General features: G+C 41.3%; 1 protein-coding gene across 4 annotated transcripts in view; it reads right to left on the reverse strand.

The window, feature by feature from the left end:
• RNASEH2B (ribonuclease H2 subunit B) overlaps positions 1-23,965 on the reverse strand; it is a 92,616-nt gene extending 68,651 nt beyond the window's left edge. For 2 of the 4 annotated variants that reach the window (XM_032611640.1, XM_032611639.1), the window contains exon 1: positions 23,639-23,939. In XM_032611640.1, coding sequence (XP_032467531.1) covers positions 23,639-23,702 — 64 coding nt within the window. In that variant the 5' untranslated portion in view covers positions 23,703-23,939. Of the gene's footprint in view, positions 1-20,794; positions 20,924-23,354; positions 23,464-23,638 lie in introns of those variants that run through there. The other 2 variants (XM_032611638.1, XM_032611637.1) reach the window with 2 other exon arrangements.
• Positions 23,966-27,676: the final 3,711 nt, after the last annotated feature.

Consider the following 27,676-nt stretch of genomic DNA (forward strand, 5'->3'; position numbering starts at 1 on the left):
GACTGGAAAACCTCATAATTCAGAGGACACTGGGTACAGTACTCCAAAGGGTCTTGCCTCAGTGGTAGGGGACAGACTAGACTAAATGTTGCTCCAGTCCCACCGAACTAATTTTAAAAGCAAGACCTAAAAGAATCAAACTGTTTCCAAGTACCTCCACTGTGTCCCAGAGTGAAGCTCAAGATTATTTATAGGAATACAAAAATATTCATCTGCCAAAAAGGTAAAATTCACAGTGTCTAATCAAATATTACTAGGCATTCAAAGAAGCAAAAAAATATGACCCATAATGAGAAAAATAAAGAAATCAATTGTTGAGAGGGGGTGCTGATGTTAGACACAGATGTTAGAATGAAGAGACAAAAGGATTAAACACAGTATTCCTCATGTACAAAAAGTTAAGTAGAGACACAGAAGATTTTCTAAAAAGACCCAAGTTGAGATTAAAAAATACACCAGATGCGATTAACAGTGGAAGAAAAGATTAATGAACTTGAAGACATAGCAATAGAAACTATCTAAAATGGTAACACAGAGAAAGAAGAATTAAAAATAAAGTATCAGCAAACTGTGGGACTTCAAGTATCCTAATAATTTATGTGTGAATTGGAGCTCCTGAAAGAGAACAGGGGGGAAACAAGAAGTATTTGAAGTATGGCAGAACAGTTTTGAATTTGATGAAAACTATAAAACCACACATCCAAGAAGTTCAATAAACCCAAAGCACAAAGAAACAGGAATAAAATTATGCATCAGAATCAATAGTTCAAAACCAGTAATAAAGAAATCGTCTTAAAAGCAGAGAGGAAAAAAATGACATCATGTACTGAAGCACAAAGCTAAAACTGATAGCAAATTTCTTATTAGAAACAATGCAAGCCAGAAGACAATGGGGAAACATCTTTAAAATACTAAAAGAACACATGATAAACCCAGAGAAAATACCCTTGAAAAGTGAAGGTGGTCAATAGATTCTTTCAGAAATACAAGGGCTGAAAGAAATAATCACCAATGGACCCACATGACAAGGAATGCTAAGGGAAGTTCTTCTGCTAGAAGGAATATGAAACCCCATGAAAATATGAATCTACACAAAGGAATGAGGAACACTGGTAATGGTGACTGCAGGGGTAAAGAATTTTTCTTACTATTTAAATATCTTTAAAGATCACTGGCTAAACAAAAATAACAATTTAGTGCAGGGTTTATAACATATGCATAAATAAAATATATGACAATAATAGCATAAAGGCCAGGAAGGGAGAAATGAAAATATACCATTGAGAGTTTCCTATACTATATGTGGAGTGGTGTTATATCACTTGAAGGTAGACGCAATCATTTAAATATGTGTACAGTAAACCCTAAAGCAGCCAGTTAAATTACAAAACAAAACAAAATGCTGTTACTAATACGACAACAAAGGAGATAAAACAGAATCATAAAAAGCACTCAATTCAAAAGAAGGCAGAAAGGGAGTAAAAGAAGTACAAAGGGGCTTCCCTGGTGGCGCAGTGGTTGGGAGTCCGCCTGCCGATGCAGGGGACACGGGTTCGTGCCCCGGTCCGGGAAGATCCCACATGCCGCGGAGCGGCTGGGCCCGTGAGCCATGGCCGCCGAGCCTGCGCGTCCGGAGCCTGTGCTCCGCAACGGGAGAGGCCACAACAGTGAGAGGCCCGCGTACCACAAAAAAAAAAAAAAAAAAAAAAAAGTACAAAGAACAGGTGAGATAATTGAAAACAAACAGCAGAATGACAGACTCAAATCTAACCATATCAATAATCACATTCAATGTAAATGGACTGAACATCCCAATTAAAAGAAATTGTCAGACTAGATAAACAAGTAAGATAAAATTATATGCTTCCTATAAGAAACACCATTTATATATAAAGATACAAGTAGATTAAAAGTAAAAGGAAGAAGATAGAGTGTGCTTATCATGCTAACACTAATTAAAGGAAAGATGCAATGGCTCTGTTAATAACAGACAAAGGATATTGCCAGGGATGAAGAAGGTCATTTCATAATGATAGAAGGGTCAGGAGGAAATAATCCTCAATGTTTACAATCACACACACAGAGCTTCAAGATACACAAAGCAAAAACCGATAGACACTTCTGCCCCATCTCTAACCCCTGGCAACCATTAATCTGTTCTCCATCTCTAAAATGCTGTCATTTTGAAAATGTTATATAAATGGAACCATACAGATTCAATTTTAAGAAATCTTTTAAGACTTTCCTTTCTGCAACTTATAAAAATGTGAAGGATAAAGTTTAGCACTGTTCAAAACTTGTCCACAAACTGAAACAGGTTGTGGTCTTCTCTCCTTTCCCTGCCTGCTGTTTCTCACTTCCCAGCATCATATTTCTTCATTATGTCTCAAGGCATAGAAAAGGTGACCACTCTTTTTTCAGCAATACAGCCTTTATTTTATTTCAGTATGACAGTAAATCTTTCAACTGTAACTTGGCAAATTATTATTGATTTCTGTTTTTCTTTTTTTAATAGAAAACTTTGGTTCTAGTGATCCTTGCCAGCTCTTCCTCCAGCTTTCCCATTCCTCCAGAGCTTAAAATAATCAAACTTTACAAATATCCAGAATCTAAAAAAGATATTTTTAATAACTATTCAAGGGAAGCAGTGTTTCCATTTTTCCCAGGAAGAGCAGTAAGTCCAGAGGATTAGCTACAGCCTAAAATGTCAAACTATGAGAACTTTGGAATTACTAAGTACAAATAAATGCTGACATTAATGTGTTCTGCTGCAAATGCCAGTGTTCTCTGAAATAGGCTTTAAGATCTATTAGTGTAGATAACACTGAAATGTCTATGTAACAGGGGAAAAAAGTCATCTTTGCTCATATAGAGCCTACAAAACAACTAGCTGTTGGACTCAACCTTTCAACACAGAATTCCAAGTGAGATGCTATACTCTTTAACACAGCATGCATTTCAAAATTCATCTCTCCTGCCCAATTCATTCATTCATTTGTTAATTATTGATTAGTAAAAACTGACCCAGCCTCTACCCATGGGGAGCTTTCAGATGTCCCATGGAAGAGACATATCTTGAATCAAATAATCACACAAATGTAGACTGCAAATGTAACAACTGCTGAGAAGAACTACATGGACTATTAGACCTTATGAAAGAGGATGTAACACAGATAAGGAGGTCTGGGAAGGCTTCCTGTGTGTAGCACTGGTTGAGTTCTTTGCTTTGATGCCTAAGGAGTCAAAGGAAGCATGCATTCACTTTACCAGCTAAATATTCAGTTGGCTTCTGGGCCAAATCCAGTGCACAGGAGGGTTTTGTTTGCTATGCACATTTTTAAAAATTTGAATTAGGTGCCAATATTTGGAAATCAGGTAATTTTACATGAGATATATTTTCCCTAAATATGAAAAAAAAAATCGTTGGGCAAAGATTTGCCTTGCACTATCAAAACACCTGGCAACAACGAACATTTTGTTAAATGGCAGCTACCACTGTCTAGTTCCCCTTAGTCTTCCAAGGCATCTGTACACTCACCTCATGGTTGGATGATTATCAAATGTCACGTCTGTGCTCACTAAACTGCATTCTCATTTTCTAGATTCTAGGTACCTACAGCAAATATCAGATGTGAATAAGTAACCATTTAGTAATAAACACTATCCTCTTATTGAAACTGATTCTATTACCAATTTTACTATTCTAGGCACTGAGGATATAGCTGTGAATAAAACAAAGCCCCTATGCTCACAGAAAGACTGCATTTAATACACCCCTTCATCTTCCCCTGTCTGCTTCTTCTCCACCCCAGTCCCTCAATCCTCTGCCCTCGCGCCTCGACTATCCAGTGCTACAGGGCAGGGAGTAAGACCCAGATCTGCCAGAACCTAGAGCCCCCGTGTCCAGAACTGCATTGTCAGACAGAAATAAAATGCATCCCATAAATATGAGCCACATTTGTAATTAAAACTTTTCTAGAAGCCATATTAAAAATACATAAAATAAAATTTCAATGAAATATTTTATTTAACCCAATGTATATATCTAAAATATTTTTATTTCAAACCATTAAAAAATATGAAATACATTAGTGTGATGTTAGCTGTGGGTTTTTTATAGACGCCCTTTAACAGACTGAGAAAGTTTCCTATTCCTAATTTTTTGAGTGTTGTTATCACGAAAGAGTATTTTCTCAAATACTTTTTCTGTGGCTGCTGAGATTATTATGTGGATTGGGGCCTTTATTTTATTGAAATAGTACAATATATTACATTGATTGATTTTCGTATGTTGAACCAACTTTGTATTCCTAGGACAAATCCCACTTGGTCATGGTGTATAATCCTTTTTACATACTCCTGGATTTGGTTTGTTACTTTTTGAGGATTTTTGCACCTATGTTCATAAGGGATATATTCTGTAGTTTTCTTTTCTTATGACATCTTTGTCTGGCTTTGGTATGCGGGTAATACTGGCCTCACAGAATGAGTTGGGAGGTAGTCTCTCTTCTTCCATTTTTGGGGAGAAACTTGTAAAGAACTGGTATTAATTTGTTCATTATTTAAAAGATTTTGCCAGTGAAGCTATCTGGGACTGGGCTTTTTTCTATGGAATGGCTTTAATTTACTAATCTAATCTCTCTACCTGCTATAGGTCGGTTCAGATTGTCTACTACTTCTTGAGTCCGTCTTTGTAGTTCATGCCTTTCTAGGGATTTGTCCGTTTCATCTAAATCATCTACTTTGTTGGCATACAGTTGTTCATAGTATTCCCTTATGTTCCTCTTTTCTTGAATATTTCTATAAGATCGGCAATGATGTACTCTCTCATTCCTGATTTTAGTAATTTGAATTTTCCTTTTCTTGGTCAGTCTAGCTAAAGATTTGCCAATTTTGTTGATCTTTTCAAAATGGCCTCCTTTGACTTCACTGATTTTTCTGTGTTGTTTTTCTGTAATCTTTATTTCTTCCCCTAGTTTGCTTTGGGTTCAGTTTGTTCTTCTTTTTCTAGTTTCTTAAGATGAAAGATAAGGTTATTGATGTGAGATCTTTCTTCTTTTTTAATATAGGCATGTACAGCTATATATTTCACTCTGAATGCTGCTTTACTTCCATTCCTTACGTTACTGTGCTTCATTTTCTTTCTTTTCAAAGTACTTTCTAGTTTCCTTTGTAATTTCTCCCTTGATCCATTGATTATTTAGGAGTATGCTGCTTAAAATTTCCACATATTTGTGAATTCCCTCAATTTTTTTTTTTTTTTTTGCGGTACACGGGCCTCCCACTGCGGAGCACAGGCTCTGGACGCGCAGGCTCAGTGGCCATGGCTCATGCGCCCAGCCGCTCCACAGCATAAGGGATCCTCCCGGACCGGGGCACGAACCTGTGTCCCCTGCATTGGCAGGTGGACTCTCAACCACTGCGCCACCAGGGAAGCCCAAATTCCCCAAATTTTCTTCTATTAATTGCTTATTTTCGTTTCACTATTTTTAGAGAGCATATGTTGTATGATTTCAGTCCTTTGAAATTTATTGGGGTTTGTTTTATGGCCTAGATTATGGTCTGTTCTGGAGAATGTTGTTGTTGAGTGCAATGTTCTATAGATGTCTCTTAGGTCTTGCTGGTTTACAGAGTTGGTCAAGCTATTTCCTCAATGATCTTCCTCCTAGTTGTTTTATCCATATTGAAATGAGTTATTGAAATCTCCCACTATTATTGCTCAGTTTTCCACATTACCCTTCTTTTCAGTCAGTTTTTGGTTCTTGCATTTTGGGGCTCTGTCATTAGGTGCATATGTTTATAATTATTATAGCTTCCTAATTATCATTATAATTATCCCCTTTTCTGTCCAGTAACAACTTTTAATACATTTACATTTCATGTAATTACTGATAAGGCAAGATTTACATCTGCCATTTAACTCTTTGTTTTCTATATGTCATGAAGTTTTTGTTCCTCTTTTCCCCTATTACTGACTTCTTTCCTGTTAAATAGATATTTTCTAGCACACAATTTTAATTCCCTTGTCATTTCTTTCACTATATTTTAGGGGGAGTTATTTTCTTAGTGGTTGCCCTAGGAATTACAATCAGCATCTTAACTTGCAAGAACATAGTTCAGATTAATGCTAACTTGAAATTTTCAATATCATAAAGAAATTTCCCTGCAATGTATTACCCCCTCATTTGTACTATTATTATCATACAAATTACATCTTTATATAAGCCCATCAACAATATTATAATTATTGCCACATGAGGTTGTATTTTAAATCAGAGAGAGAAAAGAGTTACAAACAAAAATACATCTGTACTGTCTTTTATATTTTTATCTATGTATTTATCTCTACCAGTGATCTATAGTCTTCATGCAGATTCAAGTTACCATCCGGTGTCTTTTCCTTTTAATCTGAAGGACCCCATTGTGATTTTCAGGTCTTAGTTTTTCTTTATCTAGGAATGCTTTAGTTTCTCCCACAGTTTTGAAGGATAGTTTTATCAGACAGAGAACTCTTGGTTGACAGTTTTTCTTTCAGCATCTTTAATATGTCATCCCACTAACTTCCAGCCTCTATGGTTTCTACTGAGAAGTCAGTTGTTAATCTTACTGAGGCTCCCTGTATTTGATAAGTCATTTTTCTCTTGATGCTTTCAAGGTTCTCTCTTCGTGTCTGTCTTTTGATGGTTTGACTATGATGTGAGTAGGTGTGGATCCCCTTTAGTTTATCCCCTTGGAGTTTACTGAGCTTCTTAAATCTGTATATTATTTGTCATCAAATTTGAGAAATGTGGGCTTCCCTGGTGGCGCAGTGGTTGAGAGTCCGTCTGCCGATGCAGGGGACATGCGTTTGTGCCCCGGTCCATGAAGATCCCACATGCCACAGAGTGGCTGGGCCCATGAGCCATGGCCACTGAGCCTGCGTGTCCGGAGCCTGTGTTCCACAACGGGAGAGGCCACAATGGTGAGAGGCCTGTGTACCGCAAAAAAAAAAAAAATTTGAGAAATGTTTCACTATTAATTGTTTAAATATTCTTTGTCCCCCTTTCTTTTTCTCTCCTTCTCTGGGACCCATTATAAATTTTCTGATATGCTTGATGGTGTACTACAGGTCTCTGAGACTGTTCAGTTTTCTCAATTCTTTTTTCTTTCTGTTCCTCAGGCTGGATAATATCAATTGATCAATCTTCAAGTTTGCTGTTTCTTTCCTCTTCTAGCTTAAATCTGCTGTGGAGCCTGCTAATGAAATTTTCTTTTCAGTCATTGTAATTTTCAACTCCAGAATTTATATATTCTTTTGTAATTTCTATCTCTTTATTGATATACTCTATTTTGTGAGATTTCATTGTCATACTTTCTTTTAATTCTTTAGACATAGTTCACTTTAGTTCTTTGAGTATATTTATAATAGCTGATTAAAATCTTTGTAGAATAAGTCCAACATCTTGGCCCCCTCAGGAGCAGTTTCTATTGATTACTTTTTTCCCCCTGTGTATGAGGCATACTTTCTTATATCTTCATGTGTCTCATATCTTTTTATTGAAAACTCCACATTTTAGATAATATAACAATAAATGTGACAATTCTGGAAATCAGAGTCCCTTTACCTAACTCTCTAAGACTTATTGTTGTTGCTGCTTTTGGTCATCGTTGCAATTGTTACAATTTGTTTGTTTAGTGACTTTTCTGGACAAATCCTGTAGTCTCTATTCCCTGTTGTGTGCAACCACTGATGTCTCAGTTAGCTTAGCGTTAGCTAATGACTGGTCTGAGATATCCTTAAAAGTTTTGAACCAAAAAGTCTCCCAACATTTGCTGAGGGGATCTTCATGTGTGTTGGGGCATGCCTTCAACACTCAGGTAATTTAAACTTCTGCCTTAGCTTTTATTTATTGCTTCCCTTGGGCCTCAAGGTCAGTCAGAGGTGAGAGAATCGGGCTTCTCAGGTCTTTCCTACGTATGCACACAGCCTTGCATGTGTGCACAGTGCTGTAATTCCCTAGGAATATGTCAGAGCTTTTCAAAGCCTTTTACGGAGATTTTATTCCCGTAACTTCCTTTTAAGTTTTTGGTCAGGTTCTCATTTCTGCAACTGGCATTGCCCCCTCAGCAGCTGAGTATCAACTGCCACTGTTTTTGACAAAGGTCCTGGGGATAGGGTTTTCCTGCCGAGTGAGTTCTGAGCTCCAGTCAGGTCAAATGACAACAATGCCCTGTGAACAGGGCTTTTCCAGGGAGCTGGAAGACAGGTCAAATAGGGACAATGCTCTGGGAATGGGACTTTTTTTTGAGGAGCCCCAAACATGGCCTGCCCATCCAGTGGTTGCAAGCCTGCTGGTTTTAAAGGTTACGGTAGATCTGAGCAAAGGGAGATGGGAGCAGTTCAAGTTGCAATGCCACAAACCTTGCTCAATGAGATTCAGCAGTTTTTCTTGAATAAACACTCCTCAGATTGTTGGAAGCCTTTGGCTAATTTCAAGAGTTCTGAAAAAGTTGATTTTAGACATCTTTGCCAATGTTTTCACTGCTTTTACAGAGGAGTGGATCTACCACTATCAGATTTTGAAGACTTAGTATGAAAAAATAACTCATATTGTTATAATACTTCTAATATATCCCTTAGTTGATAGTTTTGTGTGTGTGTCCCTTAAGCACACAAAATTACTTCTGACTATACACTAAAGGCTCTGTCAAAGACAGACAGTTTAGGGCTTCCCTGGTGGCACAGTGGTTGAGAGCCCGCCTGCCGATGCAGGGGACATGGGTTCGTGCTCCGGTACGGGAAGATCCCACATGCCGCGGAGCGGCTGGGCCCGTGAGCCATGGCCGCTGAGCCTGTGCATCCGGAGCCTGTGCTCCGCAATGGGAGAGGCCACAACAGTGAGAGGCCTGCGTACCGCAAAAAAAAAAAAAAAAAAAAAAAGAGTTTAAAATTTTTCATTTAAATTTGGAAAATCCTGGGTTATCCCATGGGCTAGCTCTTCACCCACCAAGCTTGGAAGCTCCATCGTTTTTCTAACTTTTACCTGCAACATCAGCACAGCTGAAGGATAGGTAAATTAATTAGGGAAGCAAAAAATATCTGCTTTTAGAATAATGGGAAAGAATCAGAAAAGTAGGATTGGGACTGTAAAGAAGGGTTTTCTTCTATACACCTATTTTTAACTGATATCTATTTCTTTGATCATGTCAGCATAGAAAGAACACAAGATTTGAAGTCAGACAGATCCACAATCCATTCCCAGCTCCTCTTCTTACTCAGTAGTGTGACCTTGGGCAAGATATTCAACCTCTCATGCCTCACTTATTTCATTTACAAAGCGGGCATAGTAATTATTTTACAGGTTTTTGTTAGGCTTAAATAAATGTGAAAGCGGCTAGAACATGCAATAAGCACTCAATTAAGAACCAGTGTCCTTGCTCTTAACTATGTGGAAACATTAAGAATGTGCTGGGAATATTAAGATCAAAATATAAAAGTCAAGAATTCCAAGCACAGAACTACCAAAGGGCCTAACAATTAGCTTTCCAAGAGCAGATTAAATTAGGACCAGTATGGGAACACCTCGGAGATACTGTGGGTTCAGTTCTAGACCACTGCAATAAAGTGAATATCGCAATAAAGCGAGTCACAAGAATTTTTTGGTTTCTCAGTGTGCACATAAAAGTTATGTTTATACTATAGAGTAGTCTGTTAAGTGTGTAATAGCATTATGCTTTAAAAAAGTACATCTTAATTTAAAAATTTTGCTAAAAAATGCTATCATTGGATCTTTCAGTGAGTCGTAATCTTGCAGTAGTAACAACAACAAAGATCACACTGATCAACATAACAGATACAGTCATAATGAAAAAGTTTGAAATATTCTAAGAATTACCAAATGTGACATAGAGACATGAAGTGAACAAATGCTGTTGGAGAAATGTCGCCAGTAGACTTACCCAACGCAGAGTTGCCACAATCTGTCAATCTGTAAAAACATGCAGTATCTGTGAAGTGCAATAAAGCAAAGCGCAAAAAAATTATGCTTGTGTATTCTTTTTAAGAAGCCAGAACACAATGCATTTTATGTGCAAAAATTAGGATAACATATAGTAAAGTACCCAGCAGTTTCTGGCACATGGAATATGCTCGATAAATGTTACACGAATGTGTTGTTTGATTTTTAGAACAAGCTCAGTAAGAAATGATAAAAGCAAGTTTTTATATTTAATGAGCCAAACTTCATTTATATGGAAAATTTACTCATGTGAAACACCTTCTTTTAAAACCATGCTGAATAAAATAAGACTTCACATTTTATTTCTTAAAGAGTAAGCTTTACACTTTCTTTTTTTGACTGTTTTCTCTTACATAAGAGATGACATAAGCCATGCTGGCTAAAAGAGTATTTTACAAAAACAGAAAAAAATCAGACAAATCAGAAGCAGGTCCTCAGTCTCTTTCGGCATTTCAGATTCAATAATGTCTTAAACTTCCAATTATCTCAAGCCCTGCCTCTTGAGTTGATGTCTAGCCAATTCCACACAGTTTTCTTATGGTCTCTGCCTTCTCTATAAAGATCCAATTTTATGTCCCACTGGTCACCACGAACTCTAGCAGCGTATCTTCCATCTGTTTACCATCCTGATCTAAACACCTCAACAGAAAGGAAACTCTGATTGCTACTTTCCTGACATTTGAACTTTAAAGAAAATATACCCATGACAAAGAGACAACTGTGTCCAGTGAATGTAAAATAACAAATAAAAGCTAATATGTATGCAGCATTTACTGTATACCAGACATTATATATATATGAGATATGTGTATATGTATATATATATATATATACACATATATGTTCATCTGATTATATGTATATATAATCCTCATATAATCCTTGTAATATCTCTATGAGGTAGGTACCATTTTAACTCCCAGTTTTGTAGATGATAAATTTGCCTAAAGTTAGGAAACCTGTCCAAGGTCACAGAGCTATTCAGCTATACACAGAGCCAAGATTTAAATCAGGCAACAAATATTTTAAACTATGACACTTTAGAGAATCTCTTTTTTTTCTCCTGTTGCGGAGCACAGGCTCCGGACGCGCAGGCTCAGCGGCCATGGCTCACGGGCCCAGCCGCTCCGCGGCATGTGGGATCTTCCCGGACCGGGGCACGAACCCGTGTCCCCTGCATCGGCAGGCAGACTCTCAACCACTGCGCCACCAGGGAAGCCCTAGAGAATCTCTTAATCTGAAGTCCCATCTTTCCTTCTTAACTCAGGAAACAAAACTGTGGCTGTAAAGCACAATAATTATCTTGGTATAACTGTTCTCCTGTGACACAAACATCTCAAACTCATCTGTCCCCTCCTGTCCTGTCCTCCTCAGAGACTTCTTTCTCATCAGTTGCCCCACTCCAATCCAGCCAGTACCCCCCAAGTGTAAGGGGTGCAGCAAAAGGAAGAGAAGGAGGGGGAGCTAAGGAAAGTGAGAAAGAGAAAAAGAAAGGATCAAAAAATAGATAAAAGGATGAGAGAAATTTGTTGTGGGATACAAGAAACATCTGGTGATAAAAACAGATGACTCAAGTTTGACCAATGAAAAAAAAGGAAACTGATGTTATTAGCGATTACAATACCCTATGCACAGCTGCATGTATCCTCTGCCCCCAATTATCTATGACATCTTAATGCTTAAAAATTAGAGCGCACAGCACATTATCAATACATAGACTTAAACATTCAGTATGTTTGAAAAGTTACTTGTGAAGTATTGTACAAGCCAAAATGGAACATTATTTTTCATCTGCAGAGTATACAGTATGGGGTGTTGTACACTTGATATGAAGTTATTTATCAACTAGTTTTTAAACTTGGCAGCTCGTTCTTATCCCTCTCTTGGTTAAGACAAGTTTCTTCATATCATTTAAAGTTCAAAGACACGAGACAGGAGAGAGAGAGAGAGCCACCTTTTTGCTAAGTGTTCTTATGACTTGGAAGCAATGGGCATTTGTTCGTGACCCTGTCCGATTTTTGGCACATAGCAGATAAGCTCTGAGAAACACACACCCCCTGTTACACGGAGAAGAAAGAACAGACATCAAAGCACCACTCATTTTATTTTTAGATACCATATCAAGGCTATTCAGGTTTCTTATGAAGATCCAATAGGAAAAAAAAAAAAAAAGAGAGAGAGAGATTATCACTCTCATGCTCATGCAATATGCCCTAAACAGGCCCCAGTTCATTTTCTTTAGACTTCATCCATTAGAATATATTCAGACCCACTGGTTCCTTTCTGCCTGATTGGCAGGGATACCTCCTTGGGAACGCTTTGCTAGGACACAAATACGATGCATGCAAGACAAATCAGCATAATTTCCAAGTTACTTGCCGCTTCCAGGAATGCTAATTTCAGTAATAACTATATGCCTTCCTTTCCCAAGATGTTAGTACTGCCATCAAAGAGAGCTGGGTCATTTTCCTGGCTTTGAAGCTCTCAGCTTCCTCAAACACTACAGGAGGCAAACCAAGAAAAGCTAGAGAGTGGCATGCAATAGAAAAAGAATTTCCAAGTACCGGGTTCCTCTAAGAATATCTTTTCATTTTGAAGTTTTGAAGAAAATGGCCTTTGCCAAGGCCATAGAAGATAACATCTCCATTCTTTTAGGGCTGACCTATCAATGGCCACATTTCTAGGAATGGCTTGTGCACTGAAGAAGAAACTGATGCAGAACTTCAAGTCTGTAGCCAACTCAAAGCCACAAAGAACAGCAACATATAGAGATGGAGCCAAGGCCTTGAGACATCCGAGAAGCAGGAAAATTCTGGTGAGATAGAAAGGACAGACCTGACTGGGACGTCCAATGACAATAGCACTGGCTCATGGAGAGGAGGTGTGCCTGGTTCCTGGTCATCAAACTGACAACAGAGGACACCCAGCCCTCCTGTCCTCCCACCTCTCCCACAGGGGCAAGGACCATCATCGGCCTGCAGAGTGGCCTTGCGCACAGAGCAGGGGCCCTGGAGGACGCAGGAGAGCTGACAGTCTTTGCCACTTAATTCCTGTTGAGTGTTGGGCAGATTATTTGACTTCTCCGAGTCTTGTAAAATGGTAATAATAAAGCTTGTGTTGCCTGCTTCCCATGATCACTGTGAGGGTCAAATACAATAACACACAACATCATCAGAGTGTATTACAATGGTATAAGAGATGGAAGATACGGGCCTAGGAGACAGGTTTCCTAAAAATTATATAAACCTTGGCAAAGGAAGGAGAGTATAAGTTATAGTCCAACCCAATTCTCCATACAATAAACCTCTGCCACATCTCTATGCCGTTCAAAGACCACCAATTAATTCAAAGACCACCAATTAACAGGAAGCTCAGAATGCTTGACTGACACAGGCTGGGTGACGTGGCTGAGGCTCCTGGCCGGGGCGGATCTCACTGGAGAGGGAGGGCAGTGGTCGGCGCTTGTGCTGTCCATCCTGCACCTTTTCCTCCCTCTGGACAAAACACTCCCTACCCTCAGCGCCCTCTGCCATCGCTCTCTCCCACCTGTAATGGTAGTGGAGCTCACCCCTCCCTGGGTACAGCTCATAGTGGGTAGAGGCTAGGGTTACAAGTGATCTCAGGGGCCGGTCAGAAGCCTGTCTTGAAAACCGTAAACAAAGAACTAAGAAAAGAGGGGTTGCTTCTCCCAGCAGACACCAGGAGGCTTGGGGCTTGGGTGCAGGGTGCATGCAGCCTGTTTTATAGAAATCGGAAGAAGGTGATTTGAGACAAGGAAGTTAACACTGAGAGAGGCAGAAACCCTGGACCTCCTGGTGCTGCAATGCCCTATTCCAGAGGTCTCTGAGCTCTCCACCAGCCCGCCACCCTGCCCCCAACACAGCCGGCCCTTCTTAGGAACACATGGCCCTGCTAAGGAAGTCCTGAAGAAGCATCAGTCACGCTTTCTAATACACAATCAGGATGCACTGGCCCCACACTAAAGAAAGAGTAATTACCATACTAAGGTAGACTCATGGTCCGTTCAAACTGGCATCCTATTTATGGCAAACACACCAAGGTCGTTTGCAGAAAACCATGCTTGTCTTCAAAAATTCAAGCTCAAATGGCTTTCAAAACATCCTGGCCAGGCCGTATGTTCACTATGGTTCTGTGAATTTATCTTCACCCCTCCTGCATCTGATTGTATTTTCAGTCTTTATCCACTCCTCAAGATAATCCAAGGCCAATATCACTGATGAACATAGATGTAAAAATCCTCAATAAAATACTACGAAACAAATCCAACAGCATATTAAAAGGATCATACACTATGATCAAGTGGGCTTTACCCCAGGAAGGCAAGGATTCTTCAATATACGCAAATCAATCAATGTGATACACCATATTAACAAACTGAAGGATAAAAACTATGATAATCTCAACAGATGCAGAAAAAGCTTTCAACAAAATTCAAGACCCATTTATGATAAAAACTCTATAGAAAGTGGGCAAACAGGGAACCTACCTCAACATAATAAAGCCCATCTATGACAAGCCTGCAGCCAACATCGTTCTCAATGGTGAAAAACTGACACCATTTCCTCTAATATCAGGAACAATACAAGGTTGCCCACTCTCACCACTCTTATTCAACATAGTTTTGGAAGTTTTCATCACAACAATCAGAGAAGAAAAAGAAATAAAAGGAATTCAAATCAGAAAAGAAGTAAAACTGTCACTGTTTGCAGATGACATGATACTATACATAGAGAATCCTAAATATGCCACCAGAAAACTACTAGAACTAATCAATGAATTTGGTAGCGTAGCAGAATACAAAATTAATGCACAGAAGTCTCTTGCATTCCTATATACTAACAACGAAAAACCTGAAAGAGAAATTAAGGAAACACTCCCATTTACCATTGCAACAAAAAGAATAAAATACCTAGGAATAAACCTACCTAAGGAGACAAAAGACCTGTATGCAGAACACTATAAGACACTGATGAAAGAAATTAAAGATGATACAAACAGATGGATACCATGTTCTTGGATTGGAAGAAAATGACTATACTACCCAAAGCAATCTACAAATTCAATGCAATCCCTATCAAACTACCAATGGCATTTTTCACAGAACTAGAACAAAAATTTCACAATTTGTATGGAAACACAAAAGACCCCAAATACCCAAAGTGATACTGAGAAAGAAAAACGGAGGGTTTCCCTGGTGGCGCAGTGGTTGAAAGTCCGCCAGCCGATGCAGGGGATGCGCGTTTGTGCCCCGGTCCGGGAACATCCCACATGCCACAGAGCGGCTAGGCCCGTAAGCCATGACCACAGAGCCTGCGCATCCAGAGCCTGTGCTCCGCAATGGGAGAGGCCACAACAGTGAGAGGTCTGCGTACCACAATAAAAGACAAAAAAGGAAAAACGGAGCTGGAGGAATCAGGCTCCCTGACTTCAGACTACACTACAAAGCTACAGTTATCAAGACAGTATGGTACTGGAACAAAAACAGAAATATAGATCAGTGGAACAGAATAGAAAGCCCAGAGATAAATCCACGCACATATGGTCACCTTATCTTTGACAAAGAAGGCAAGAATATAAAATGGAGAAAAGACACCCTCTTCAGTAAGTGGTGCTGGGAAAACTGGACAGCTACATGTAAAAGAATGAAATTAGAACACTCCCTAACACCATACACAAAAATAAACTCAAAATGGATTAAAGACCTAAATGTAAGGCCAGACACTATAAAACTCTTGGAGGAAAACATAGGCAGGACATTCTATGACACAGATCACAGCAAGATCCTTTTTGACCCACCTCCTAGAGAAATGGAAATAAAGACAAAAATAAACAAGTGGGACCTAATGAAACTTAAAAGCTTTTGCACAGCAAAGGAAACCATAATCAAGACGAAAAGACAACCGTCAGAATGGGAGAAAATATTTGCAAATGAAGCAACTGACAAAGGATTAATCTCCAAAATATACAAGCAGATCATGCAGCTCAATATCAAAAAAACAAACAACGCAGTGCAAAAATGGGCGGAAGGCCTAAATAGACATTTCTCCAAAGAAGATACACAGATTGCCAACAAACACATGAAAGAATGCTCAACATCACTAATCATTACAGAAATGCAAATCAAAACTACAGTGAGGTATCACCTCACACCAGTCAGAATGGCCATCATCAAAAAATCTACAAACAATAAATGCTGGAGGGGGTGTGGAGAAAAGGGAACGCTCTTGCATTGTTGGTGGGAATGTAAATTGGTACAGCCACTACGGAGAACAGTATGGAGGTTCCTTAAAAAGCTAAAAGTAGAACTACCATATGACCCAGCAATCCCACTACTGGGCATATACCCTGAGAAAACATAATTGAAAAAGAGACATGTACCACAATGTTCACTGCAGCACTATTTACAATAGCCAGGACATGGAAGCAGCCTAAATGTCCATCGACAGATGAATGGTTAAAGAAGATGTGGCACATATATACAACGGAATATTACTCAGCCATAAAAAGAAATGAAATTGAGTTATTTGTGGTGAGGTGGATGGACCCAGAGTCTGTCATACAGAGTGAAGTAAATCAGAAAGAGAAAAACAGGGGCTTCCCTGGTGGCGAAGTGGTTGGGAGTCCGCCTGCCGATGCAGGGGATGCAGGTTCGTGCCCCGGTCCAGGAGGATCCCACGTGCCATGGAGCGGCTGGGCCCGTGAGCCATGGCCGCTGAGGCTGTGCGTCCGGAGTCTGTGCTCCGCAACGGGAGAGGCCACAGCAATGAGAGGCCCGCGTACCGCAAAAAAAAAAAAAAAAAAAAAAAAAAAAAAAGGGAAGAGAAAAACAAATACCGTATGTTAACACATATATATGGAATCTAAAAAAAATATGGTTCTGATGAACGTAGGGGCAGGCCAGGAATAAAGACGCAGACGTATGGAATGGACTTGAGGACACGGGGAGGGGAAAGGGTAAGCTGGGACGAAGTGAGAGAGTGGCACTGACTTATATACACGACCAAATGTAAAATAGCTAGCTAGTGGGAAGCAGCTGCATAGCACAGAGAGATCAGCTCCGTGCTTTGTGACCACCTGGAGGGGTAGGATAGTGAGGGTGGGTGGGAGACGCAAGAGGGAAGGGATATGGGGATATATGTATAGCTGATTCACTTTGTTATACAGCAGAAACTAACACAACATTGCAAAGCAATTATACTCCAATAAAGATATTTTTTAAAAAAAGATAATCCATTTCAAGTATGTACTGCCTACTCTGTGAAGCAATACTTCTTATTTGGTATATTTGTTATAAGTAAACTCATAACAAGCCTCTTCAGTGCTCAAAATATGACCTACAGATTCTTTGTCAGCTTTATTCATGTCACTGTCTGAGTTTCTGTCTTTATCAAAATTAAAAGAAAAAAAATTCAGCCCCCTAGCTCCCCATTAAATCAGTCTAACCATCTTTTTCTAATTCTATGTAGAACTATAGTAAACAGAACCAGATAGTACTCTTGTGTAACCTCAGTGTCCCTGAGTGTTTTAGTCAGTGTTCCCTCAAATAAGAAGTAAGAGTAAATAGTGAAATAAAGGCAGAAATAGAAAAATGAGAAAAAATTTAAGAACACTGGAATTCATTCTATGATACATACAACACAAAAAGCCTGGAAAAAATATTTCCAAAACTGTTATTTTTCAGTGGCAGGATGATGGACAAATTCTTTTCTTCTGTATATTTTTCTGCATTACTAAAATTTCTACACTGGGTATGTACTACTGCTCTAATAAAAAAAGTTAATGAAAAAAAAAACCACTGGGAAAAAAACGTGTAAGTGAAGAGTTAGATGGTCAGAACTGAAGTTAAAAGAGCAATTGACGATGGAAGAGAGTCTTGCCAAATGTTGTGAGGACTTCAGGCCCTCGCAGGGAAATCAGCTCTGGCTGGGGAGCCCTCAGCCAGCCTGGATTCTAGCAGTTCCAGAGGCAGGTAAGGAAACAGGCTCACAGCATATTGGACCCTTTCACCAGCGAGCTCACTCCACTTTAGCGAACAGTCATACCTAGAACAGAAAGGCACTTTCAAAGATATTTTAAAAATAAATATAAAGGACCTCTGAACGAAAAGGCAGGAAGGCCTAGGTGGCATGCTTGCTTTCAGAGGCACCAAGCAAGGTTGGGTTCTGAAGCTTAAGGCCAACGAGCCCACCAATGAGGAGCTAACGGGGGCCACCCGGGGAGAACGTGCCTGGATCCTCCCCAGCTTCTGGCAGGTACTGGGCGTCCAATACATACATACTCATATAAAAATGACAGTGAACTGAATAACGACGATGAAATGTATAGGTGGTCTAAGAGGTACCACTAACTTGCACACTAACGGGGAGAGGCCCAGAAGGAAGGCTTCCTGGAAGAGGTGACACTTGCACTGGGTTTAAAAGATAAGTACGCAGTTGCCAAGCAGAGAACGTGGGAAAGAGTGGGTAGGGGTCCAGGCAGACACAAAGTCATGAGCACTCAAAGAAAGAGAAGTTATGCAACCTCAATATCGCTAAGTATTTTAGTGGGTGTTCCAATAAATACGTAGTAAGAATAAATAGTAAAATAAAGGCAGAAATAGAAAAAAGAACACTGGAATTCACTTTGTGATACATACAAATGTCTTAGCTTCATGGAAACTAAAGTTGATGGAAATGGAAAGGGAAGAAAAAGGACAGCGTGAGCAAAGACAAAGGCTGCAGGGAGAAACAGAATGTGAGCCATTTATTCTTTTAGCAAATGTTTACTGAATGCCTGCTCTGTCCCAGGCCAGGGAGGCTAAAAGCTTGGGGTGCAAGAGAGAGCGTATGTGTAATTCAAACCAACAGACAACAACCCCGTGAGGCCGGTACTGTTCTCCCCACTGCAGAGATGAGGAAATCGAGGCTTTACAATGAGCATGCAATTTGTCCAAGGACACAGAGCTCATAAATAGCGTAAATCTAGTTGTAGGTGTGTTTTATTACAGCCAGGCTTTCAAGAACATTGTTGTTTGTTTGTTTCTTAACATCATGGTTAAAGCTCAGAGGATACGGAGAAACCCATTCAGTCCCTATTCCGCAACTGAAGTGGAAAAAAAATCATGAACATTTCTTACTTTCCTTTTATGAATTTTTTTCTGCCCTGGAGGATAAATATGGGGGAGTCATGAGTTCTGACTTATAAACGTCCAGGGGCTTTTTGGAACAATTACTAGCATGACAAGATCAGGCTCTGGAAACAGCCCAGTTATACCACTTGGCAACTGATTAAGTCCATCCACTTCAGAATGTGCTCAGATAGCAAGGGAAGCAGATCCAGTGAGTGGCCATCTGAGAAAGGTCAGTCGGGTTCCCTCCAAAAACGTTTCATAAAGACAAAGCCAGATTCAGGATTTGTGTGGAAAATGTTAAATACACTCTGTGCTGGAAAACTCAGAGACTCCCTAACGGCTGACAGCCTGCAGGAGACTATTCAGTAAATGACAAATCTTCCAAGAAGCTGAGCTGAATGATTCAGAAGTTGTCTAAAGTCAGCACTTGAATCCTCCAGGTTCCCCATTTCTGGCCAAGTTAATGCAGGTTCCTCCCTGGTGAAAAAGCTCTTCTGAAAGTAAGGAAGCTTTCAGCCCATGAGGTATATTTCTAAACACAAACATACATACAAGCAAACAGTGTTGACAAAGAACAAAATACTTGCTTCTTCTTCTGAGACTAACCACATGCCCTCAGGTAAAAGAGGAAAAGTTTTATTTTTTTTTTAGGGTCACTGAAAAGTCATTTGGGTCTATAGTAATTCTTCCTTTGCCACATACTTTAAACTTCTACTTTTCAAACAAGAGGTGTTTCTTGTGGGCTTATTAAAAAGCTACAAGTCTCTAATCAGAAATAACATAAATTTTCTCCATTATTAAATAGGAAATTAGTTTTTCCTTTTAAATTTGATTTCTTTTTTAATCCTTTAATTAGAATACAGTTCTAAAGCTTGCAGTTATACAAATCTATTTTTGTGTTCCTTTTGGAGAGACAAATATGACATTTTATGGTGATTATCATGGCACCTCACATAAAAGGGTCATTACTGTATTTGGAATGTCTAAGGTAGGCAGGCAGGCCTGGGATTATCTCCCAAAGGGTACCCCTTCCTCTACCCCCCAGAAACTGGCATTACTTATGCTATCTTGGGGGGAAAAAATAACAAAGAGAAATACTCTTCCTAAAATACTTTTAAATGTGTATTTTCATAAAATAAAGGGGAATAAGTTTATTGCAAAACTTGTCTACAGTTGAAGATGCGATCTGAATTCCAGTTTGACCTCGAGGCTCTTTAATCAGGGGGCTGACTGGGGGATGATTTCAGCCTAGGTGGATGCTGAGATCATTTCTGTCTTTCCCTTTTTCCTCAAGTAACATTAGGGTTTCCCAATGCTTTAACATTTCCTTGGAGATGGCTAAGTAACAGAGTTCAGCCACAGAAGCATATAACACAGTCTTCTCTCCTACACTCAGTGAATCTGTTCCCGCTGGCCTCTCACGCTGGCATCCACTCCAACTTATTAGGACTGACAAGCGTACAAAACTTGGACTAGAGAAAAATATTAAAAATATAACTTAAACATTTACTTTTAGGGCAGCAAAGAGAGATGGAAACTTCTACCTTATTCCAAAAAGTTGAGATATTCACGGTCTCTTACAGTAACCAAAGCTGCGAATAGGCTAGTATTCCAGGGCATGTGGGAGAAACGTTTGAGATCATCCCAAAGTGCAAGGAATGCTTACCCTGCTGAAACGGAAGGCAGTTCTATCTCCACTGGCCTATGAAAATCAAGGCTACGTCCGACCACCTCCAAGTATCCCTTCCAAGTTTCAGCTTTTGTTTTTCTGAGATATTTGACTTTTCCAGACAAACTGAAAACGAGTGGCAGAGACACCTCTGTTACTATATAATACAGCCCTATGGTGGGGTATAGTCTCCATCTCTTAAATGCATAACTTACTGGGGATGACTTCCCATAGGCTGGAAAAAACAACAAATACATCTGTGAAGATGGGCCTCATACCCTGTACTTACATGCACTCCCCTGACCATGGAAATTCTGACCCGCCAGAAAGCTAAATCTGAGGCTGGCTGTTCCTATCTCCCAATCCAGCTCCCTAGGGCTGGTCCTACTTCAGTGGTTCCTAGTGGTGTCCTCTGACCAGCAGCACCAGCAGCACTGGGTGGGGGGGACTTGTTAGAAATGCACATTCTCAGGGCCCCCACCCCAGACCTACTGAATCAGAGACTCTGGGGATGGGGCCCAGCTCCCCAGATGACTGATGCCCTCAAGATTGAGAAGCATAGTTGCACAGCAGTTAACTATCAGACCACCAGCATTTCTACACCCAGGGCCTGCAGATGGCAGTAAAGTCCAGCTAGAAGAATTACAGGCACTAGAAGCTCAAGTTCTAAGTCCTACAGAACCAGCCTGCCTGACCACACTGTTCTTCTTTAACAGTTCCTTAACAGCTGGCTCAGCCTCCTCCAATGAGTTGGAAGGTCACAATTCAACTCAGCTTTGAACAGGAACTAGACAGAAATTCTTCTCACCGCCTGACAGTAGACATATTAAACCAACAGTTACCAGAGATGCGATCAATATTAAATGATCTTAAAGGTTTTTGTGTTTAATACGGTGACGATACAGACACACTTTAAGAATGAAAATTTCAATACTGATTAAATAGAACAAGATAAGAAATTCAAATTATTCTCAGCCGTTGTGTGTATCTGAATAAAAATAATGCACTTGATTCTGAATGAGTTCCCACCGTTAAAATCTCATTGAATTAATGTGACAACAGTGAGAAGAGATGTTTTCTACTGTAAAGCATGTATCAGGTAGCCCTTTACTAGATTCTGTGAAAACCCTGAATTTTGCATTAACTTTTCCTATACAAACTACAAACATCTCTAGTGAGGATATGGAGCAACGGGAACTCTCACAAGCAGCTGGGAGTATGTATCAGTACAAGCACTTTGGAAAACTGCTGAGCAGAGTCTACCAAAGCTGAACATACAACATCCAGGACCGGCAATTCCACTCCTGGGTCTATACTGCCGAGAAATGAGCACTTCCATCTACCAAAAGCCTCATAAAAGAGTGTTCTTAGAAGTGTAACTCGTAATAGTTACAAACGGGAAATAATCCGAACATCCACCCACAGTAGTGGAGATAAATATTATGAATATGCATACAATAAAATATACCCAGCAACCAACAAACCAGACTACTGCTACACAGAACATGGGTGGACCTCAGCTGAGTAAACGATGCCAGGTACAAAGTTAACACACACTTATCCAAACAGGCAGAACAAATTTCTGGTGACAGAGGTCAGCATAGAGGTTACTGAGGCTATCTACCAACAGGCAAGAGGAGCTCACTGGAAAAGTTCTAGGTCTTGACCTGGGGAATGGTTACAGGGGTGTATACATATGAAAAGTTCATTGAGTTGTACATTTAAACTGGTACACATTATGTATGTTACACTTCTTTATAAAGGGAGAAAAAGTTAAACATGCACAACATAGTCTTGACAGGTGGTCATGTAACTATTTTCAATATCCATCATAAAAATCCAGATTACTGGGCGACTATATAATTATCAGAGTATCATTTACTGCAAAAATACTGTATTTGCTAAGCTAAATATCAAAGTTACATAAAGAAAACAATGGGTTTTCCCTATAGCCAATGTTATGCCGTCAAATCAATGCTTCACCCTATGAAAAGGCCAAACCTTTCTGTCTTGCACTCCCTGGTCCCAAACTCCATTTACTCTGCCACTTCATGCCATCATAGGTGGCAACTGATGTCCATCATCCCAAGCCCCAGCAGACCGTGGATGTGGTCATCATCCCGGGGGAGGCTGAAAATACTGGCTCCAGCGTTCCTGTCATTAGCTACTTGCCTGAATCTCTTTGAACCACCCCTGTCCTAACCCCTGCCACCATCCAGCTCCCCTCCTGCCTCACAAACCAAGGCCTGTCCCAGGGCTGGGATCCTGTTAAGACAGCGCAGGCTCCAGGCCAATGTGGACCTACTGGATCCTAGGTTCCGATCCAGTAGGACTCAGCCGCCAAGCCAGCTGTCGAGTGGGGGATTACTAATTACACCCCAAGAGCAGACACCTCCAGGCCTCGAGGCCCTGAACCCGCACTGCTCTCCCCCCACCTGGGCCGCTCCCTCCAGCCCACCCGATGGATCCACCAAGAACCAGAAGGGGGAAAATCCGCTTGGTCGGTTTCTGCGCTTCCTGCTGAGGTTTTGAAAAGCGGAGCTGCTGGCACTCTAACCAAGATGAGGAACCACGTGTTCCGCGAGGCACTCGGGTCCCGCCCGCGCGGCCGAGGGGCGTGCAGGGCCTGTTCCGGCTGCGCCTCGGCTCTGCGCTGACCCGTGAACACTCTGGGGTGCGCGCGCGGGGGCCGCGGGCCAGAGGGGGCGCGCCCTGCCGCCGCCGAGAACCCGCCCGGGAGCCGCCCCAGCCGCTGCTTGGCGCGCTCTCGGGCCGGGCCGCCCCGGGCCGGAGGCCCGGCCGCGGCCGGGCGCGCCGCCGTCCCGGGACGGGCGTGTTTACCTGGGACTAGGAACACGTGCTGCCGGGCGCTAGCCCCTTCTCCGCAGTCCACGCCTGCCGCCATGCCGCCCGTTCGGTTCCGGCGGCCGCAGGCCTCTGAGCCCTGCGAGGGCGGGCTCAGCGAGAGCCCGGTGGCAAATGGCGGGAGAAGGGTCGATTCCGGGGAGCGCGGCGCGCGGAGGGACTGGCGGGGCCCGGAGGGCGGCCAGTGGGCCGAATTTCGTTTCGTTTCCGGAGCCCGCCAGAGGCCCCTGTTAAGCTTTTAAACTGAGCGCCAGGCCCAGGCCGCCGGCCCACTGGCGCGTCGCCCGCCGACGGGGCAGGGTCACGGCCTCTCCCCTCCGCGGCTCGGCCAATGGTAGGTGCTCACCCGCGGCGCCCAGTGACGCGGCGCGGGGGGCGGCGACCCAGGTTGGCGGCGGCGGCGGCGGCGGCGGCGGGCGGGGTGGCCGCAGTCTCGGGGCGCCCGGTCAGCGCGCCCAGCGGCCCTCCGCCCAGGGACTCCCCACCCTGCGGAGAGCGGGCCGAGGTCGGGTCTCTGCGGAGTGGGGCTCCCGGAGGGATGACGCCTGCCACCTCTGAGGGCTGGCGGACTCGCGCACACCTAGCGGGAGGAAAAGCCTGGAGCAAATCCACGTTAAGGACAACAGCTATCACATCGGAATCCTAATGCCACCGTTCCTTGTCAACGTTTCTATATATCATTTGCATTCTGCGTTGGAATTAATGTCAGAATCTGGTGTGCTTTGTGATTCATAACAAAATGCATGTAAAGCGGTCCTCAAATTGGGGTTAGTCCTCATTACTAAAAAGAGGGGCACAGTTTGAGGCTCAAAACGTGCATTTGTTGTTTTGGAAGACATTGATTTGTAATGAGTTAAAAATTAAGACTTTTAAAATTGATGTTCAAAAAGTTAAGAGTCATGAAATTTCGGGATTTAAACTTTTAAAAATAAAATTTTAATAGTACATGGTTTTAGAAAAGAAGATAATAAATATTTGTCTCATACCTAAGAATAGTATGACTCCCTGCTACCCCAGATCCCCAGTCCCCCTCCCCAGGGGCAATCACTGTTAACAGTTTCTTGTCTGTTCTTCAGAATTTTTCCATTCAAAAACAAGTTTATGTGTCTTTTTTTTTTTTTTTTTGCACAAATGGAAGAGAATATACATAACTCTTAATGCACTTAACTTTTTTTGCTTAATCTTGAAGGGAGTTAAATACTGCAGCACTAGATCTATCTCAGCCTTCTGAAAAGATTTTTTAATTTCAGTCCTGTTTCCCATGAGGGGAGACAAATGCAGCTCAAGTTGACTGCAGGACACACCTGGCAGAGAGGAAGCCTTTCTGGTTGAGGAGGGGGACCCAGATGCTAACTCTGGGGCAGGCAGCAGATTGGTATTGCTCTAGAGCTGTTTTCATCATTTTCTGATCCTTTCCAGCCGTTGGCTGTTCGAACATGTGTTTTTATGTGGTTGTTTTCACAATGCAAAGACAATTTTGTCTGCTTTTGTACCTTAACATTGCCATGAACACATTTCCCACGGCATCCAGAACTGTCATTGGAGACATGCTATTTCACATTGCTAATGTACCAAGGTTACTTGACCAATCCTTAGTGTACAATATTTAGATTATTTCAAAATGTTATTCTAAAAAATGCTACAATGTATACTATATATGGACTATGCAGCAGTTTGAAGCAATGAACTAGATGCACATGTTGCAGCATGGATGCTTTATATCAAGAGGGAAACAAAGAAGTAGGAAGAGATTTATGGCAGAAAACCATGTAGGTAAATTGAAAACACACATAAAACAACATTATATCTTCTAGAAGGATATATGCACATTTAAGGCCATGTATCACATAAGAAATGGGTGTCTTTAAAAGGGAGGGGAATGGGATTGGGGATGGATAAGGAATGAGAAGGCAAGAAAAATCAAAAGGGGCCAGGGTGCACGTGGATGACTGTCACTATGTCCTATGAATGAGACTATAATACATTCTCTGACATTTAGGTCCAAGGATGACAACTTTTTAAAAAAAAATGTGCTGCAACAAACATCCCTAAGCAATTTCATTTATCCACTTAAAAAAATTAAGTACCTTCTTGGACGGGGGACCAAGTGGTGATGTTGGAGACTGGCTCAAGATTCCTATTGTCTTCAGGGTAAAATCCAAGGTACTAAGCTTGGAACACATGGCCTGTGAGATCTGGTTCTCACTTGCCCCTCCAGCCACAGTTTCTGACGCCTCCCTCCCTCCCCACCTTGACCACAGTCTGGCCATGAGGAACTGCCCTCTGTCACATCCAGCACTTGACACTGTGTTCCTAATGTCGGAACCACGCTCCTCTCAACTAGCCTCATTCCTCTGCCTTTTCTCTCACCCTCCACTTCATCTAGACAACATTTCATCATGTATCAGGCTCACTGAGACAAAACCTTCTCATTGCACTCCTCTTCCTGTCTCCAAACATCCTCCCCATGAATGAGATGCCTCCAGTCTTCTCAGTTACCTCACTAAGGAGTGAGCCTGATTTTCAGTCAATTCCTTGAGGAAGGACAGCATCTAATAATTCACCAGTTTATCCTCAAAAAATAATGATGCCTTTCACTGCATACCAACTGTGACAAGTACTGCGCTGAACATGTAACTCTGACTCTTTCAGTCCTCCCAAAAGTCTTAAGGGGAAGTATGAGTATGATCCCCACGTTTTACAGAGGAAGAATGTAAAGTTTAGAGAGATCAACTAATTACCCAACACACACAACCAGCAAGTGGCAGAGCAGGAATTCCAACCCAGAAATTGGGCTCTTAACCTTCCCTCCCTCCTTCCCTAGTGTCCCAATGCCTAGGACAAAGCTGTATGGGCACATAGCATATGCTCCACAAATATTTTTGAATAAACATGTATGTGGATAGATAGGCAGTTATGGTAACAGTGAGCGTAGCCTGTGCCATTCCTAAGTTTTATAAACAAGAACAAAGTGATTACATCTAGTATATCATAAAATATTCCATAAATTCATTTTTCTACTAGTTATACTAACACGCAAAGAGACAAGCAGGTCGTTCTTCAAGGAACAAGAAGGGAGCAGCAACATTGATACCTCTGAGTAGAGAAACATAGAAACTCTTCTAAATGCCAGAAATAAGAAATGTTCATTTTCTAGTGGAAAAATAAAAGGAACTGGGGAAAATGTTTAAAAACAGTTCAGAGTCCAGTGACCTCTACCAGTGCTTAGTGGTGACCAAAACAGAGAGAGCTTGAACTAAGGGTAGTGATTTTTTTTCTCTAATAGATTATTAAACACTTATGAGAATTCTTCTTTCAAAACAAAATAAGAATGAAAATCCATGTTTATCATCACTTTCATCCTAAGAAAGAATTGTTGCCTTGTGTTTTGTCTTGTTGCCAAATGCTCATCTAGGGACGACAGGGAAGGCAACACGGTACCGGAGAATCATATGGGGAGGAGAAAGGCATCAGCTCTCAAAAGGGCCAACTGTTTAGAAAAGAGACCAAGCAGTAGTACTGAACCATTCTTTCTGGGGAGAATATTTCCTTTATATTCACTCTCTTATCCAACCCAACCCAAAACAGGATCCTACTTGTTGCAAAAGGTTGCATAATTTGTATGCAAATACCCACATATAAAACTGTGAAATCTGCCAGTTATAGAACAACAAGAATGACTGAAGCTATTGAGAAAGAAAGAAGAGCAGCCCCAGACATTCAGAAGCTGGCCTGGGGCTCCCAGCTGGATCATGGTGACTCTCCCAGTATCTTAAACAAATCTCCCAGAACACCCGCCTCAGAAAAGGCTGTCCTGAGACCACAATAAAATGAGGACAGAGCAAGGCCACTTCATGATTTGGGCAAAGCACAGACAAAAACAGGTCACTCTGCCACCTACAAAATACTGAACACCTCATCTGTTAGCTGAAATGAGTGACTGCTACTTCTTTACTAATTCCAGCTTCATCCTCACTCCAGCTCCCCACTCCCTGTAGAGGAGATTTATTGGGA

The sequence above is a fragment of the Phocoena sinus genome, chromosome 18 (genome assembly GCF_008692025.1).
Source record: "Phocoena sinus isolate mPhoSin1 chromosome 18, mPhoSin1.pri, whole genome shotgun sequence".
Classification (NCBI taxonomy): domain Eukaryota; kingdom Metazoa; phylum Chordata; class Mammalia; order Artiodactyla; family Phocoenidae; genus Phocoena; species Phocoena sinus.